Source organism: Melanostigma gelatinosum (genome assembly GCF_949748355.1).
Source record: "Melanostigma gelatinosum genome assembly, chromosome: 18".
NCBI classification, from domain to species: domain Eukaryota; kingdom Metazoa; phylum Chordata; class Actinopteri; order Perciformes; family Zoarcidae; genus Melanostigma; species Melanostigma gelatinosum.
The window spans coordinates 7,921,191-7,940,033 of record NC_136651.1 but is presented as its reverse complement, the minus strand read 5'-3'; the positions used below and the strand labels follow the sequence as shown (position 1 = coordinate 7,940,033).

Here is an 18,843-nt window from a genome sequence, read left to right as displayed (position 1 = left end):
TAGCTGACTGGTTGTATTTTGGCTCCGGCTGTCCTCCGAAGCCGAGCCAAGCTGAAGTGCTTTGCGGCAGTAAGTCTCATTGAAAAACTGCCGGTTTTGTTGGATTATGCTGCAGATGCCAGCACAGCAGGAGTGCAGTACATGGCCAAAGTGTCTGTTAACAGATGGATTGCAGAGTTAATATAGAGAGAGGTCCTTATTTCAAGTGACCCTGATTCTGCAACAGAAAAAGTAGTTATTGTTTAGTTGCCATGTATAACAATGACTCATTCTATTTATGGCTGCATATTGGTCAGGCAGCAAGGGACACTTGTTTTTTCGATTTGGGACGTTTAATGTGGGCTGTTGTGAACCGTACATGCAGCCACTGAGTCAGAACACTGATTCATGAGGTTTACACTTTTATGGAGTGAGCCTACATTTGTTTTAAATGAATAGTTTTGCATTTTGCGAAATACACATTTGCTTTATTGCCGAGAGTAAGATGAGATCAATACCACTCTGACGGATACGATTTATGAAGCTGGAGCAGCTTGTTTTTACACTTTGTATGCTGACAAATGAGCTAAACAAATGAGATGTAACATGTTAATTACTAGTGAGCTTTCAGGGTGCTGGTAGATGGATTTAGTTACCTTTGGCCAGACGAGTTGTTTCGCCCTGTTTCCTATCTTTATGCTAAGCTAAGCTAACCGGCTGCTGGCTGCAGCTTCATATTGAATGTACATATGTGAGAGTGGAATCTATCTTTACATTTAGGTTTCTGCAAGAAAGAAAATTAGTGTATTTCTCAAAATATGAACTATTCCTTTAATAGACTATAATAACAGACTTTTTTTTACAACTACCAGGCCTTCCCTTTAGTTGTGTCACAAGAGAGAAAATGAAAATAAATGGGCAAGAATTAAAAGCAGAGTTTTGAATTAGTGACATTAAATTGAGCGACGCTTTTGGACAATTTTCTGGCCGGACTGCCTGTTTGTTTTAAAAGGAGGGGCCTTACCCAGGGCTATTGTAGCAAAGCAGTGTGACTGTCATGGGCCGTGAACACCGAGTTCAAACGGTCATTAACCAATAGGTCGTGCTAATGTACCATGTTAGTGATCAAATGGGGCGCCATTATTTCTCCGGGCAGACATATGCGCTTCCCCCGCTCGATACAGAGGAAACCGCATTGCAGAGAGCAATTCATTTTGAATGGAAGAGAGGGGGTTTTATTGAAGAAGATATTCGTCACGTAAAAGGCAGAATAAATTGAGACACAAGACATCTCTTCTTTTCTAACATCATGCCTTTATAACGTGACTTTCCTTTTCCAGTTGCTCTGTTTGTGGCGTCCTCATTGCATTTAAATTACTGTGTTATTATCTACAGTTGCATGAGGATTACTTTCCGCGTGCTATTCTATCAATTTAGATACATTTCTGTCGAATCAACAGCATTTCGTTTTTGATTCTGCCCCCTTTGTTGATCAGGACTGCAGCAGAGTTGGGCCATCCAGTGAGTACAGGATTCATGACTGGGTGTTTGGCATAGTGCTGCTCTATTGAGCCTTTTAGCCTCATTACACTCCCAGTTTGGGTTTTATGGATTCCAGTTCTGTTGCTGTGTGCCTGCTGGATGTGGTAGTCTGTTGTTGTGTAATGGGATAATATGTCGGCGCTGTGTGTCTGGCAGCTTGTCTTGGAGTTGTTCTGCCCACTGTTGGCTCGAAATGTTTTAATTCAACTTGACAAAGCATTGAGTTTGTCCTCGTAAATTCTTTAATAGCAACTGGAAAAACTGGAAGGTGCATGTGAGCTATGTTGTAAGGTATGTAGGTATAATATTCTCTGCAATAATCACCTCTGCACAATTATCTTTCACCTTCCATCACATATTCTGTCTGGTGTTATCTAAGTACAACACACTGTTATATATTCGACCCGTATGTTTTGTTGCCGAGGTATTGTGCCAGTAACAACCGTCTCTATTCCATCCTCCTAAATTGCAGAGCGTGCATGAAGCTCTTAAACAGCTGAGTTATTGTTGGACCCGTCAGTCTATGAAATGTCCCTTTAGTCTTTACACCGAGTTATGCTACGAAGTGCTGTGAGGTTATCATTCTACAGCTGCCTCCAACAGACCCATATAAGCTTTGTTGAAAAACATATTCCGTTTACCTTTTATGGCATCTCCAAACAATCGCCTGTAATTATATTACAATTACAATAATGGGACATAATGCAGCATATCTGAAGTAACAGCAACACATTTAAAAGAGGAATGTCGGTGCATTAAGAATCATGACTAAAAGTCAGCCACTATTGAAAGGATTATGGTCTGCAACAATCCCTGATGTCTGATTCCTTTTTCTCGGTGTCGTTTTTTTTTTTTTTTTTTTTAGCAGAATAAAAAACCTGTCCAAGAGTTTTTTTCAATTTGGACATTTTTGGAAAACACAAAAGTATCCATGAACTCTTGAGGATGGACTCTCTGTTATTTGTTTTTTTTTAATGTGTCTCCTCGGGGGTTGTTTTTATAGGAACACTGGCAGACGTTAACTGTCCCTCTTAATATACTGTATTTTGTCTATTCTGGAACTTTATCTCCTGTTTGTCATGACGACCAGTGTGTGCTCACAGAAATAAAACACATTTTGACAAGCTGGAGTTTTATTTCCAAATGATATAATGTCCAGAACAAACTCATAAACCAGGAGGTGTGTGTGTGCGCCCCTAACTGAGAGGATTCATTTAAATCTAACAGTTAAACCGGTTTATCCACAGTGACTTGATTAAGTCTTTTTTAGACAGTGAGTTGTGATGCGTGTAAAGCACAGAATACTAAGCAGGCAGTGTATCTGCAAAAATACTTGAAGGATGAACAGTTGCCTTGTGGATTACTCTACAGTCTAGAATGCCAGTGTTTGGGTTTTTGATGTGAAATTAGCGGCTAAAAAGAGAGGAAGAATCCAGCGAGGAGGCTGCATCTGGAGGAGCTGAAGGAACCGGAGGCTGGACATGTAACATGTAAATCACAACTTACAAAATGATAGAATTATGACTTGATTTGTGTTTCTTTTGTATCCCTCTTCTTAATCCACACTATTCAGCATGAACAGGGCCAAAGAGGATGAGCGTCGAGGTTGTGTCCTCTCCACTTTGACAAACATCGTCTCGAGTGGAATGCAGACATGTTATCGTATATCACTGCTAGACAAACAAGCCTCCACCGAGCGTGTGTTGTCTCACAGCTGCGTGTGTGTGTGTGTTTGTGTGGGATACCCTTTAGTTTTGTAATTATTCTCCCTGTAAGAAAGAAGAGCATGCTGGGATGCGATGAAGAGGGCCTCTCATGCGACGGTGCATGTACTGTATGCTTGTGCAATTTGTAGCTCACGCTGTCATGTTTCATGTACGTCGGTGTGAATTAGTGTGTTTCATTACAAGACAAAGCCAGGCCAGGTCAGTCCACCATGTTGGTTCAGGGGAGGTCCGCTGTTTATAAGGTAATTAGAGTGCTTGTGGTTCAACCCGGGTAACTGAGGTCAGACTAATCTCTGTCTAGATTTCAGGGAGGCCCCTGTAAAATGATATGCATCACTGGTAAAATGAAATAACCTTGTTGATGGAAAAAAAGAAAAGGCACAGGTGGCAAAACAATCCGATTGTCTGTGATGTGCGTATTCTGAACAAGTGCAGCTCTAGTGCGTCTGAAGTTAAATGTCAGACAGAAAGCTGGTGTTGTGTGTGTGGGCATGTGACTCTGGAAACTCATTGATATTCTTGTAGAAAAGTGTCATGAATGTTTTGGGGATATCCCCCCCCCCCCCTTGTTCTCTCACTCATGAATATGAATGAAATCCACATGTGTTTTGAATTTGTTTCCTGATTTGCATAACGTACATGAGCGCCTAACAAGTCTGCACAGCATTGTATTCTTAGCTGTTCCGTGCATAATGACTCGGCGTGCTCTTGTCGTGTGCTGAATATAATGAAGAGCTTCATCTCTAATGAATTACCCAATAGGATTTATTCTGTTAGATGCCAAAACAACAAAGGCACATTCACATCGTGCTCTTTGACTGTCCCCCAGTGTGTCACTGTGGACGGTGATTTAGATCTCAGCGGTTTCTGCTGTTCAAACACAGTGAGAGGAGCTGAGGTGGACTATTACAGCCTTTTGAAAAAGCAATGCCAAAACAGCTTTAGACGAAGCTGTTTGGAAATATTTATGTCCTTTTTGATTGAGTATTGGCGTGCTGTAGCAGCGGTAAGAGTTCATCCACACCTTTTATACACACTGCATTTATCCAAAGTGTTTCTTCTTAAAGAGTTAAGCTGACCCTCATTGTGGGAAAACATTACAATTTTACTTCAAGCTACTTAAACACTTACCATTTTGGGAAGGTGTTTCTGGCAAAGAATAACACTTAAAAACAACTTTTAAGCGAATGTCAGCGCTAACCTAGCTATACGTCTGGCATGTGATGAGAATGTTATTTATATGCATCAGCAGTTTATCTCTGAGACCTACCAGATTTCCCCCCCCCCCCCCACACTATAAATCGTGTAGTTGGTTTGAGGTTATTTCATTGCTTTAGTGCGTTGACCTTCCTGCCCAGTATCTATCAGCCGGTGTCTTTGCTCGGCATGTTGTTTTAACTTGCAGACAGGTCTCATCGTTACCGTCTTGGTTTTGCGTGTCAACCTCTCCCCTGGTCTGCCTGTTTTCATGTCCAAGTGTCAAAATGGAAAAGGTTATCAAAGGGACAACACAAGAATTCAACTATATTTAAATTGAATCAATTTGGACTGACATTCCAGATAATAGTCATTTAGTTTTTAAAAGTGCTTCAATCTGCAAAGTAACCAAATATCAGATTTGTTTTTAGCGATATAATGAGATAAAGTACAATAAGGTAGAATATTATTGGGCTAATGAGCATTTCCCTGAATGATAATTTAATAAAGTTTTAACACAGTTCAGTAGAAAATTAACTTCAACACAGAAATGAACCCAGTTTCCATGGGATGTTGCTTTTCTCATGATCTTCTGGAGACGGACATACCGGTAGATGTTTGTTTTCACATGGTTGGTCAACCAACCCTGGTTATTTTGCTAAGCTGGTTATTTGCTGTAAGTACCTTCTGTCTTCATGGGGATGTTATTGTGACATGAAATATTGGGTCACACAGGAAACCATCCTCGGATCAGAGCTCTCTCTCCTCAACACCAACACTTTCCACAGTTTGGCAAACTGAAAGTACAGCTGAAGCTAGAAGTGCATGTTACATTTACAGAGCCACACTATAGCTGATGCATGCCTCAAAAATGTAACTGCACATCAGCAACTACTGCGCTTTATAGTATGCGAATATATTTATAAGGCCAGTAAATCACCAGTGGATGTCAATTTGATCAATCAGATTAAATATCTAAACAACTTACTGTGTCTTACCAGGATTATGTTTCTGTGATGTTATTGCAAAAAGAGTGACCTTTTTAAATTTTCTTTTTTTTAATGCGTCATTTGATTCATGAATAAAATTGCAGTTAGCAAATAGAAAATCTTACTTTATTAAGATGAGAAACTGAAATTAAGAGATTCTGTTTTTGTTCTCCGCAGGATGAATCAGTGACTTTGGTGAACCTATAACTCTTCATTTAGTGCTATCATCAGGTCAAAGTGTTGTCCAATGCTTTGGTTTTCGACCAACTACCCTCAAAACGAATGAGATTCACATCAGATGATATGTTAAGTGCTAATTAGCAAATGTTGGCACGCTACCACACTAAACTAAAATGTTGGACGCTATACCTGCTGAACACCAGCATGTTAATATTGTCGTTGTGAGCATGCTGCTCATGTTAGCATTCTGACTCACAGAGCCGCTAGCATAGCTGTAGAGTTTTGTTCTCCTAGAGGGAACCACATTGAGCACAGATTAATCGTCTTATTTAAAGTAAACGTGTAAATAAACTTCTTAAATAGTTTTTTAATGCTGCTGAGCAGAGGAGGGAGAACCACACAGGCCCATAGGAATGCTCCATCACAGCTCCTGAATAAAAGCTGTAAAGCATTACAGTGTAATCATTTTTCAGGACCACTATCAAAGTGAGTGTGACTGCACTATATTGCCATGACTTCACTCTATAATTGGATTTTTTACACCTGGTTGCACTTTTCCTTAGAGCTGAGTGGGAGTCGGGGCAGAATATTACCTCATGATAATGTGAATCATGCTGGTACAATATTGCAACAATATGTTATCATGGAGATGGTATCAATAAAACTTAACACGGATGAGGAAATGATGCAACATAGAAGATGCTCATTAGTTCTCACCTACACACAAACACTGTTTGGATAAAGAGTAATTCATCTGTTCATTCATCACGGCCTTCATGAGAATCGGAAAGAAGTGAGCAGAAAGAAATTGATGTGACAGAAAAGATGAAGAGTGGAATTCAGTATGTGGTGTGTGTGTGTGTGTGTGGGGGGGGGGGGGGTGTAGTCTGGCCACATAGTCTTTAGGAAGATGTTTCCCACATTAACGAACACAAATGTAAACACACAATCGCTGGATCACAACACATTCTGCAGATGTTACTTGTCAAACATTATGCATGTCCTATGGGAATATGGGACCTGTTCTGTGATTGTTGGAAGTATTTTGGATCTGCCTGCTTATACGTTTGTCCATTTGATGTTTTACAGAAAGAAATGTTGCACGGGCTTCAAGTTTGTGTTGGGCCAGTGCATTCCTGAAGGTAGGGGAAACTTGTTATGATTATTGTTGGAATTCTCTGCTATCATGTTCAATAAGGTCTTTAGTCGTTTATTGTTTGATGTCCACTTAACCTTCTCATGTGTTTAACCTCACTGAGTGTTTACGAACCCATGACAGGCATGTTGCGATCCCCCCTTGTGTTGTCTTGTGTGTGATGAAATGCCTCGTTTATGTCTGTAGACTATGACGTGTGTGCTGGCGCCCCCTGTGAGCAACAGTGTACCGATCATTTTGGTCGAGTGGTGTGCACCTGTTACCCCGGATATCGCTACGACCGCGAGCGTCACAGAAACCGAGAGAAGCCGTACTGTCTGGGTGAGACCTTGTAGAGCAACTCATGACTAATTCCTCTTCTAAAAACAAGGATAAGCCTTGCACTCTCATATTTGTAACGAAAGTGAAGGTGTGTAGCTTGAGCTGTCAGTTAGTACAAACCTGAACTCTTCTATCTAACAGCAATCTTTAAAGTACAACAAGTTCAGAGCACTTAATTCAAATATGAATTAAGTGCTCTGTTATACGAACACACTGCAATTGGAAAGAGATTGTAATTATATTGGGTTTTATTTGGCTTTTAATCCATGATCACATACAATTCATTACCCTAACAACTCTCATTGGACCAAAGTGCACATAAAGGTTAAATGGATGAATTGTTTTTGAGGAATGGATACATTTTTTATGTATCCTATTACACATTGTCTCTTACAGTCGTATATGTAAAATATGTATGTTCTTGGTCTCGTTTTGCTTTTCTCTGTCGGTCTCTAAAACATATAGACGTCAACGAATGTGCAGACAAAAACACGACTACATGCTCTCAGATCTGCGTCAATTCTGTGGGGGGCTACAGGTGTGAGTGTGAGACAGGCTATTTCCTGGAAGAAGATGGGAAAACATGCACCAAGGGGGAGAGAGGTGAGAAGAGTATTTTTACTCCGACATTTTCTCTTTATCCAAGGGCACATGTGACTGTGATGTGCAGTTGACCACACATTATTTGGTGGGAGAACGGCAGATGCGGTGGGGGGGGGGACACCTGGTAATCATTACTTTCACAGCTCCATGTGCATGTCAGAATCTTTCTGTCTTCCAAACATACCGCTGCCCCCGTGACTCCTGGTCCTTTTAGCTGGATGCATATAAGGAAAAGATGACAAAAGGTCCAGGCAATAATAAAGTATTCTTTGCCCCAGATTCAGTTGCAAATGAAGCGTTCAGGCGCTGCAGATTTGCTACTTCCTCCCATGAGTTTATCTTCCATTACCTACTACGACATTTAAGGAGAAGCTGGAGAGTGAGAAACAATGGTTCATATAGTCTTGCTCTTGCTTTATGTCCTGCTGCTTCGTAACGTAGCGGGGAAAATTGTGTCCAGACACTTTCACTCTTCCATAAAATATACATTTGTAGAGAAGGGGCCATTTTCCTACAGGCCAGAGACAAAACCAGGCAACATAGCTCTGTACATTTCTTGTTATTTCTTAGGTGGTTTCTGAATAAAGAGTTGTTGATCGTAGTGAGAAATGTCCTTAACACCATCTTTTTGTCAAAATGTTCAAACGTGCAAATATGTAATTATATTGCATTGTTTTACCCCCAGCAGTTTTACCGCCCTAGTTAGCTCACACAGTTAGCAACAACCCATCAAACTATCACTATGTGACTCATCAACCTTACTGTTTTGAATTTTCTTCTAACTGGATTGCTTTAACACATTTTTAAGTTCAAATTGTTAAGACATACTTGCTCAAATGATACAAAATTCTTCCACATATTTTGTGTTTTTCCCTTTTCTGCTGATTTTCTGAAAGAATCATTTTCTGGTAACGTTTGTGACGGATTCCTTTTTTTCCCCCCAATTCCCAGCGCTGCATCTCTTTGAGAAGTCTGACAACGTGATGAACGCTGGGACTTGCTCAGCCACATGTGACGATGTCCACCACATCAAGATGTCTGTCTTGCAGCTTAAACAGAGGGTCAGAAAACAAAATGAAAAACATACATCTTACAAATATGAAATTGAATCTATGCAATTTACCTGCAATGCTACACCGCTTTTATCTGAAGTCATACTCCTGCATCCTGTAGCTTTGCTTTAGTAATCTATTCTTGACCTCAAAAAGACCCCAGTGAGCATTAGACTCACCGTCTATATTCAGCTGAAAGTAAATATCTGCAGAACTGCTCTGTTTCTTTATGACCACCTGACTCTAAAGAATCCATCTCTGACAGTATTTCAGAAACAGCAGCCGGCACATTTTTACAGCTTTGTTGAGATTCATTGTAGGCTACAATGTAGGCTACTTTTTTTAAATTAGGAAATAAAAGTGCTACAATTTGTAGCACTTTTATTTCCTAATTTAAAAAAAGTCTGAACAAACTTCCCTCACTGTAGCTGCTCGATTTATTCCATAAGTGAAATATTTCACAAAGTTTGTGTGAAACTCAACAGTTGGGTTACGTTTCCCTGTTTGTAATCACGGGCGTCTGAAGCTATCTGAGCACGAGTCTGTCAACAGTGGCACTCAACACCTTCGGCTGTAACGCACTATATATTACTTCCAGCTGTGTTGGCGATACAATATAAGCCTCTTTCTTTCTTAATGTTAATATATTAAGAGAACTAAACAAAAATACTGTATATTATTGCAGTATATGAGAAAGTATATTGTCATTTACTCGTATCATAGGAAGGTTAGAGGGTGAATATAGGATCACACTGGTTCAAACCCCTGTGCCCAAACCACAGCATAATGCTCTCTGATCAGCAGGTGAACCACGACCTCAGTGTGTGTGTGTGTGTGTGTGTGTGTGTGTGTGGGGGGGGGGGGGGGGACATATGGTTATAGTATGTCTGCGCATAACTTCTGATTTGTAGGCCCTTTGCTGCATAGCGAGGTCTTTTGCGTGTGTCCCTCTGGGACTGCCATATCCACATGATGTTCTACAGAGATCAAAGATAACTTGACCCGAGTCCGTCGCTTAGCATACAGAGCAGGAACTCTCCTGGTCTTGCTGAATAATGCAGAGGGGTTGCCTGGCCCTCTCTGTCTGGGTTACAGCTTGTAGCAGATGGAATACCAGCTTTCATCTTTGGCTGGGTGTCTCATTTTAACCTAATTTGACTTGAAGTTAGTCCTTCAGTGTGTAATTTCCCTGTCTTGTATGACACTGCATGACTTTATGAATCATATGTCGAAAATGACACATTTGGATGTTTGACATCACTTTCAAATTGAGGAAACAAAGACTTTCATCGTACAAAAGAATATGTATTTCAGTTGGCTATGTTCTTTATTTGATTTGTCACTCATTCAGTTATTTGTAGTTGACTTGTCATTGACCCGACCATTAAGTCATTATTTTCTTCATCCCTATTCAAGATGGCCATGCTGTCAAACAGTGCAGACGTCCCCGAGCAGATGACCAGCGAGAAAATCCTGACGTCGCCAATATTTTTGCCAGGGCCTCCGGGTCTCCCCGGTCCTCCAGGTAAACACATGAAGCTAAAGAAAATAAAACGGTGTCAGACTCTGCATAAGGAAACTGGCCTGAATCCAGCAGGGACAGTTCAGTCTGAAGCACGACCATGAGTCTACGGCCATGACAGCGGCTCTGTGCACAGCTGTGCTTTAAGATAAATGCTAACATCAGCACGCTAACATTCTAGCAGTGACGTTTTTTATGTTTGCCATGTGAGCATGCTAATATGTGCTAATAAGAAATAAATACGGACTACAACTGAGACTGATGGGAATGTCGTTAGTTTGAATTGCAGGTATTTCATGGCAGGACCGACCAACTGACCAACATTTCGAGAGCCCTTGCCTGGCTAAAAAACATCGACTATATGTCTGACCTTGTCTTGTGATCAGTTGTCTTTAGTTCACTAATATGAGTGGATTGTTTTAGGAGATCCAGGACCAGAGGGCACTCCAGGACTCACAGGGCTGTTGGGGGCCCCTGGGTCTCCCGGTCCCAGGGGCTTGATGGGACCCATTGGACCCACACCAGACCTGTCTCATATCAAACGGGGTCCCAGAGGAGCTGTGGTCAGTTACTATACTTTTTCTTCTCAATTATTATAAATAATTGTGTTTTAACCAACTCTGCCACACAGTGGTTTATCCCAGATACAATAGATTCCTTTACTCAGCATGTTATGTACAGTATAATTGGTTTTATTCCTCAGATTTAACAACATAGGCTTCTGGATCAGTATGAATGTGTGTGTGTGACGGTGGCCTCTACTGCTCTGTCCTTATGTTCTGTTGGTTTAGTTTCTCACTTCACATTTACAAAATTAATCTGGATGAGAGCAATGAATACAGTAAAACCATGAAAAGCTCTTTTTAATTTCATTTATGTTGCAGATTGAAATTTTTCACCAAAATTATTAATATTATTATTATTATTATTATTATTATTGTAATCCTTCAACGTGAGACAAGCTCCCGGAGAGCTGTGATTAATTAGCCTTTAAAAAGGGAGCATAAGTAGAGTGCAACCAAGTATCTATTGCGTTTCAACTGACGCATTTCACAAAAGAACATCCCATTACTCACGCTCTTAAAGAAACCCACAAGGTGGAAAAGGATGAAACACTTAATGGCAGTAATAACAAAGAAGTCTGAATCCATTTACAGCTTTAGTTGTTTTCTTTGGCTTACTGTGTTTTTGTGCAACGCTCGGTCTTGCCTGCAAGTGTGAACCCTTGGCGTTAAAGTGTGGGATCGGATTCAAGAATGTGCAGGAAGTGGCCATGGAGACACATTTCTAGTTTTTAAAGCTTGAGTATTTATGCAATCTCATTATTGATAAATCACACCATAAACACTTGCAATTAGTCATAACACGAGTTGCATGATGCCAAGCCCAGAAGTCTGGAACACTGTTTTCATAGTTTTCATAGGAGGAAGTGATCTATTGCTTTGTGTGTGCGTCTGACATTCCGATCTGTTTGAATTCACATCTCTTTATATTCATGACCTGTTAATACATTTAATCAGTGCACACGCTGGTGAGGTCTGAATTAAAGAGAGTCGTTCTTCTCTCCACAAAAACAACCTCGATTAGATTCTGAGCACAGTGATGGGGTTTGGCCACCAGGTCACATGTGTTTGTCTGCATGTCAGCATTTCAGAGATGATGAATGCGGTAGATTGTGTAACTCACAGGCGTGGTACTGATCTGAATGTTGGCCCTACTCCCTATACAATGTCTTCACGCTGCTTTATTGACTGTTATCGCAGGAAAGAGATCAAAGCTCTTACTGCTATCGCGCTGATCTCACTCAAAAATGGCCTCGAGGCACAAAGTCAATCTCAGATAATCAATGTTGGTGGAGCACGATGAAGATGTCAGTTTAGACTTTACAGAATCACAGAATCCAGTTGTATGTCTTTGGAGAGTGAAAGCAAAGTGATATGAAAAGCTTTTTTTCTACATTTAACAGGGGCCTCCAGGAGCACCGGGAAAAGACGGCTCAAAGGTGAGGTCAGATAATATTTTGTCACATAATCTTGCCCTCCCTGTGTAACGTAACTTTGCTGTAAGAGGCTTCTAGATGAGAGCACATTGTAGAACAGGGGTCTAGCATGTTGCCCCGAAAGCAGAGGAGTCATTCATGTTGGCAGCAGAATTTGACTCTTGGCCTCTCTCAAAGAAAAGAAAGACTTGCAGAAGGTTCCCAAACACCAACTTGATACATTTGGCTCATCTGCCAACACTACTTGTCTATCACAAGATATTTCTCAATCGCCAAAATGTCTCTCAACATGCAAATTTCTACAGGGGGGGTGGGGTGTGTGTTCCAGGATTCTCACGAATCATCAGCTCAATGCTTCACAGGCAGCGTTTGTCCCTGCGGATGATAGGATCACTTCAAGTTGCTACAAGTTAAGAGAGGAAGACTGGTGTGCCACCAGAAGGAGCAGGGTTTGGTGGCAAAGGTTCTCCATGTGAACACAAGCAGAATGTTTTTACTTTGGTATCTGAGTGGCCATGTATGTGTTCAAATAATTGTACCCGGCACACAAGCATCTCGGGCAATTTGTAGTTGCTTAATCAGATTTAAGGTTATCAAAGGATCACTGTTTGTTTAGAGCAGTCAAGACCGGTCTTTTATTCAAAATTTTATTTGCACACCTTTGAGCCACATGAGGGACCCTGAATGTTTGTTTTGTTCTGATAATTGTTGCCTACTTATAACATTGAATCTAATATGAAAGGCTTGCGCATACATCCTGTTCGGAATTTATAGATGAAGCCTATTGTGAATTGGGTCCACAGAAGAAAAAAGGTTTGGTAAACTGGTTTAAAGTGATGTAATCTCTCGCCTGCATACAAGTCTCTCAGTAAGATTTGACCCAATTCACACGAGGCTGAGGCCAACAGCAAGTCTGTTCAAGTGGCAACCCAGTAACTTGCTCCTGACTACCGGTGTGAGGACTCTACCTCTGGGCTATTGCGGTTGTCTGGAATATCGCATGGATTTTGTGAACGGTGCCTTTTGGATCAGCTGTCGAGAGGTAGTAACCATCTTTCAAAAGGATAACTGGAATGTTTTTGTGTTTTTTTTTTGCTTCGCCTCCCCACGAAGCCCAAAGCAAAGTGTTTAAAGAACGAGGCTTCCGCTGATGGTTAAGCCTCAGATTAAAGAGGCACAATGCAGATTTGTCTTTGCATTTTGTGAGATTCCTAGAAAAGAAAATCAAAGAGCAGCTGCAGTCAGGAAAACACAATGGCATCTTTGCTGTTTGCAGATGATGATGATGTTTTGGCCTTCAGACTTCTACAGTGTGCTTTGTTGCTCTCCCAAATGGAGAAGTTTAGCCGTTATTGTCAATGGTATAGATAAAGCAAACATGAACATCATTCGAGACCATAGTGGTACAAAGGTTAGCCACTTTAAAAAAATGAAAAGTCAACTTCCTGTAAATCTTTGTCTGTAGATTGGTTGTGCAGTGACAGTGGTAAGGTTTCCCTTCTCTGTGCAGTGGTGAGTTGAAACTGAACTTAGACTGAGAGCAGCCAGTCGAGGTAGTTTGGGCTTCTAATAAATATATATATAGTAGACATCGAGACATTATGAGGCCTTAGTGATTGTAGTCAGACAGGAACTGGTTTTGATGGTGTAAGAGCACTAGAATTGAAATCTTCATCCCTTTGTAGGTGAGTCATCCATGTCACACTGACTGAGAGACGTACGAGGTATAAAGGCTGAAGAGATTTTTGTCTGTTCGTGTTACGGGTATAACAAGATCCAAGAGCCAGTGTTTGCTTAGCTTGTGGATCACGTATGGAGCAACTTGGGTGCATCCGCTTTATTGACATAGTACCTTGGTATTCTGTCACTACAGCTGGGATGTTTGTGTGGATAGATTGGAGGTTGATGGTAATCTATCTCTCCGAGTAACAAATCCAAACCATCTGCCAAAACACTCACAGCCCCAGTGTGACCCTGACCGGCTAACACCCGCAGTAGTCAGGTCTGTGTGTGTGCTACCGTAGGCCAACAGGCTGCCGTGGTACGTGTCGAGCCTCATGTACAGTATATCTAGTGCTATAAGAACAGGGCACAGTTTCAGGAATAGTTCTAGAATTTGGCAAATACACTTTTTGCTTTGTTGCCGAAAAGGTAGATGAGACGATCAATACGATGCTACTCTCATGTCTCTGCTGTATGAAGCTGGAGCAGGACTCCAATTAGCTTAGCTTCACGAATAAACATGTTTTATTACGTTTGTTTAGTCCGTACACAAAATATAATCTACATGTGTTTGTGAACTTCGTTAGTGAGCTTTAGAGAGAGCCAAGCTAGCTGTTTCCCCCTGCTCCCAGTGTTTATGCTAAGCTAACATAATCACCTACCAGCTTGTGCTATTCGTAACACACAGACATGAGTGTCATCACTGTCTAACAATTTTCCCATTTTGCAGTTGCTGAAGCATTAATACAAAATCTAAAATGATTTAATCTTCCACAATACACGCCCTTAAAATGGTATGCTTGCTTGTGGTTCGTCTCATCCTGAGCTGAGATGTCTCTCCCTTCCTCTTGCTCTTTAAACAAGTTCCCCAACTAGAACTTTAGGAATTATTCTCGTGCTTTTCTCACAACTGTAATTCATATAAGATAAATACTTGTTTTGTTTCCCCAGGGGGATAGAGGAGCTTCTGGGCCTGTCGGACCACCAGTAAGATTCTCTCTATTTCGATGCCACACTAGTGTAACTTGTCACCATTATCCAGAACAATACAGTTCAACGAAAGCATGACTGAGAAACAGACCACTGGGGACTCTGGACATGAGACAACACAGTTAATGAAAACTGTCAAACTCAAGCTAAATAGTATCCAGCACAGAGTAAGCATTGTCCTCTTAGATAAACACTGATGGTGCTAATGTTAACAGATCATGAGAAACGGCTCAGTAGCCAGTGACCAGTAGCAGACAGTCCATTGATCAGCTGGATTTATGTTGTGATGATCTCTGTGGTTTGGGAATAAATATAGAGACACAGAAGAAATGTATTCTGTCCATTTAAAAGTAGAGTAACCTTAATTATATCTCCATAAAGAATTTGTCAGACAATAAACTGAATATTTGGTAAATAATTCGTTTTTTGTTCTCGACCCCCCCAGGGCCCTCCAGGCTCCTTTGACTTCCTGCTTCTGCTGATGGCAGACATCCGGAACGACATCGCTGACCTGCAGAGCCAGGTGTACGGTCGACCGATGCACTCTCCAGGGGACTTTCCTGCGGTCCCTGACAGCTGGCGGGACGACCAGGACAGTCTGGATACAGGCTCAGGTGAGCACCATAAGGACCCTCCACCTCAGACAGGCGGAGGATCCAAGAGGAACAGGAAGAGGAAACCAGCGCGAGAGAGAACAGACTTTGACTGGAATATTTAAGGGGGTGGGTTTAAATACCGACTGTCGGGTGTAAATATTGAAGGGGTTTGCTTTTTTTTATTTAAACAAAATGTACTATATGCCTGTCGTTCACAGATGTTTATTTTTGTATGATATACGAGAGTTTGTGTTAATATTTGAAAATGCACGTTTTTTTAATTCGATATTTTCATAAACATATGGTTCCTTCGTGGCACATTAAACAAGTCTCTTATGAAAGCAGCTTTTTAACTCTTTACTTAATAACAGTATATTATTCAGTTTCACACAAATTGTACCAGAGAGGAAGTCACCCATTACCAAATTTTACATAAATTACTAAAAACAAGGACAAAAAAGCCGAACAAAGACGTAAACATTGAACTGTTATGTACATACATACGAGTAGGTAAAGAAAGACTTTGGATGGCTGTGTGGATCATAGTTGACAGTTCTCCACCAGAGGGAGACCTTCTCAAAGCCACTTAAAAAAGTGTTCACTCGGTCAGCAAAATTACTTTGATGAGCAAACTCGCATCGTAACTGTAAATTATTATACAGCAGCTCATCCTGCATATGAAATGCATGCTTTTTCTTTTGTACAGGAAAAAGTGCATGTTTGGTGTTTATTATTGAAAAGCTTGAACTTAAAGTCCCTTTTCTTTGCATTTATAAACAGTATAATATTCAATTGATGGGAACACCCTATAATGTATTTATAAGCAGATATAAGGACAATTAAGTGTTTGTTAGTATACAGTATTTTCCAGTGATTTTAACTTCTCCTATGAAGACAAATTTTATATTATTACACAACTGTGTTTTACGATGTTGCCATTACCTACACACCAGCCAACTGTACACCGGCCTCCACTTGCTGGTGCACAAAGGAGACGTAATTGTTGACAAATACATTCGTGTCTCAAATTAGTGTGCTAAAGCTCATTTATTTTTATTATTTATTATCTTTGTTTTGTGTAGGTGTTTTATAAACCTATTTTCTACTGCATAATAAGTCTTTTTTTATCTTTTCATTGCCTACTTTAATCAAGTACACTTTGCTGATAATCCTTTAACTTAAGTAAGAATTTGAATGCAGGACTTGAACTTGTAAAGGAGTATTCTTTGCTACTTTTTCTAAGTGGAATATCTGAAAACTTCTTCAACCACCGATATGTTTAGCCAAATGTCAATAGAGCAGCACAGTCAGTGGCGTCCTCTGCTGTCCATGGTGCTGCTCCTGTGACTCCCATACATGTGGAGGCTGTCCGGGTTTACCAGGACACTTAAGGTATTTTGCAAAGTTTTTGTGCTCCACTCATTCTATCAATAGTGTATTGGTATTTAGATATGAATACACAAGATGTTTCAATGTGGCATTGATGTATTAGCTAACTAGAGTAGACATGTGTAACAAAGACAAAACATGTCTCAAGAATATTATTAACTAGTTGTGGGCTTTTTCCTCATCAATAATTCCCCTTAACATGTACTCTGTATCCACCCAATTTTCTTTTCATATAATTCCTTTTGCAGTGTCTCATCCTTCAGTATGCAGGCAACACGTCAGAGTGCTACAGCCTACGATGTTAAAACAATGCTTCCATGTTCATTTACTTTTGATACTTTAAGTAAATGATCTGAATACTTCTTCCACCACTGCCCACAATACACTCTGCCCCTGATGGCCATTCAGTACCCCTCTAAATCCACCAGGTGCCAGTCTTTTCTAAGTCATATCATTTATTCTGTGTGATTACGCTGTGTGTTTGTGTGTGTGCTGCAGAGCACTCCGTGTTCAGTGAACTCATTAAACTGTGCAGTGTAGTCCACGGAGAAGCTCATGAAGATAATCGAAACACAATTATGAATAAAGCTTTGTGGAGATGTTCACTCTGCGGAGGTAACGTGTGTTTTCTTGTTTTATTTTTGGACTCGATGCCTGAAATTAGATGTTATGCAACAATATTTACATCATTCCTCTCAAAGTTTGCCAACAATATGGGCAGCCACCAGTTATGACATCAACTGAAAAAGACCAATTTGATAGACTTGGCCTGAGTAACCTGTTGAATTACATTTGAACGTGACATTCAAACATCACTGCTGTCCGTTAACCAAAAATGTATAGTTCAACATATAACTAGTAGTACAATTACAATCATCATTTTATCAATGTCACAAACAAAAACACATTTGTTAATTTCTCTCAGTGCACGCCAAGGAATCCTTCAAAACAGTCAGATGCCACCTTCATTAAACTGCGTCATTGTTTACGTGTATTTGTTTCACAATGAGCCCATTTTCAGAGAACAGTACATGTCATGATTCACATTTGATTAAAGAGGAGCCGAAATTAACGTCCTGTGCACATCCTTTTAACAAGCTTGAGGCGTCTCGATCGGGGAAAAAAACTTGGCAATATATTTCTCCAAAGTCCCTTCTGGAAGTAATTAATCGCCATCATACAAGGGCAAGCCTTAAAAGATATCCAATATTTGCTGAAGTGCCCCCTTGTTCCTAATTATATCTCCCTGCTTGTCCCCCTCATTATTTAGAACTACCCGCAAAAAGATTCAACACTGAATGGGAACACCCTCGGTCCCCTTTCCAAAGAAAATGTTTGATGAATGAGTGAGTTACTGTGCTGCGATAAAGGCCTTAATGAGGTAATTTTATTAGTAGCGGCTGCCCAGAACTGTTGAAAACAGACAGAGGAAACAAACGGAGAGAGAGGCAGCATCGAGAAAATTAGTGCTACCCAATTCATTAATTAATGCATTAGTGTGCACAGCAAATTAACTGCCCCAAAAATCCCCCATTCAGTGAAGATTATGATGAGAAAAATACATTGTTGCCCTCCGACGTAATTACAAGACAGTGCAAATTCAATTCTAATGAGGTGAAAGGCACCCCCTTAACATACATCCCCTATTTCCCCCTCTAAAAGGGCTTGCGCTTGTTGGGGCCTAAGTTTAAGGAAGTATTGAGAGTGAAGGAGACAATAATGAGAGATCGGCCAGGCCTGAAGTGCTTTATGTGCTGCAAGCAGGTAGAGAGGATTGAATGGCTCTCTTTCTGGGACTCATGGGGGGCCGGTCTTCCCAGCACAACAACACTTGGCCCTGAGAAAAGGGTCCACTGAGGAGCCTGCAGAGTGAATGGAA

The 18,843-nt window shown here is 40.7% G+C and overlaps 1 protein-coding gene across 1 annotated transcript in view; it reads left to right on the top strand.

Annotated features, from left to right (window-relative positions):
- ccbe1 (collagen and calcium binding EGF domains 1) overlaps positions 1-17,515 on the top strand; it is a 28,005-nt gene extending 10,490 nt beyond the window's left edge. The window contains exons 3-11 of the mRNA XM_079289452.1: positions 6,704-6,756; positions 6,957-7,091; positions 7,557-7,694; positions 8,646-8,755; positions 10,163-10,271; positions 10,692-10,831; positions 12,235-12,270; positions 14,941-14,976; positions 15,425-17,515. Of these exons, the coding sequence (XP_079145578.1) occupies positions 6,704-6,756; positions 6,957-7,091; positions 7,557-7,694; positions 8,646-8,755; positions 10,163-10,271; positions 10,692-10,831; positions 12,235-12,270; positions 14,941-14,976; positions 15,425-15,697 (1,030 nt within the window). The 3' untranslated portion in view covers positions 15,698-17,515. The remainder of the gene's footprint in view (positions 1-6,703; positions 6,757-6,956; positions 7,092-7,556; positions 7,695-8,645; positions 8,756-10,162; positions 10,272-10,691; positions 10,832-12,234; positions 12,271-14,940; positions 14,977-15,424) is intronic.
- The last annotated feature ends 1,328 nt before the right edge of the window (positions 17,516-18,843 follow it).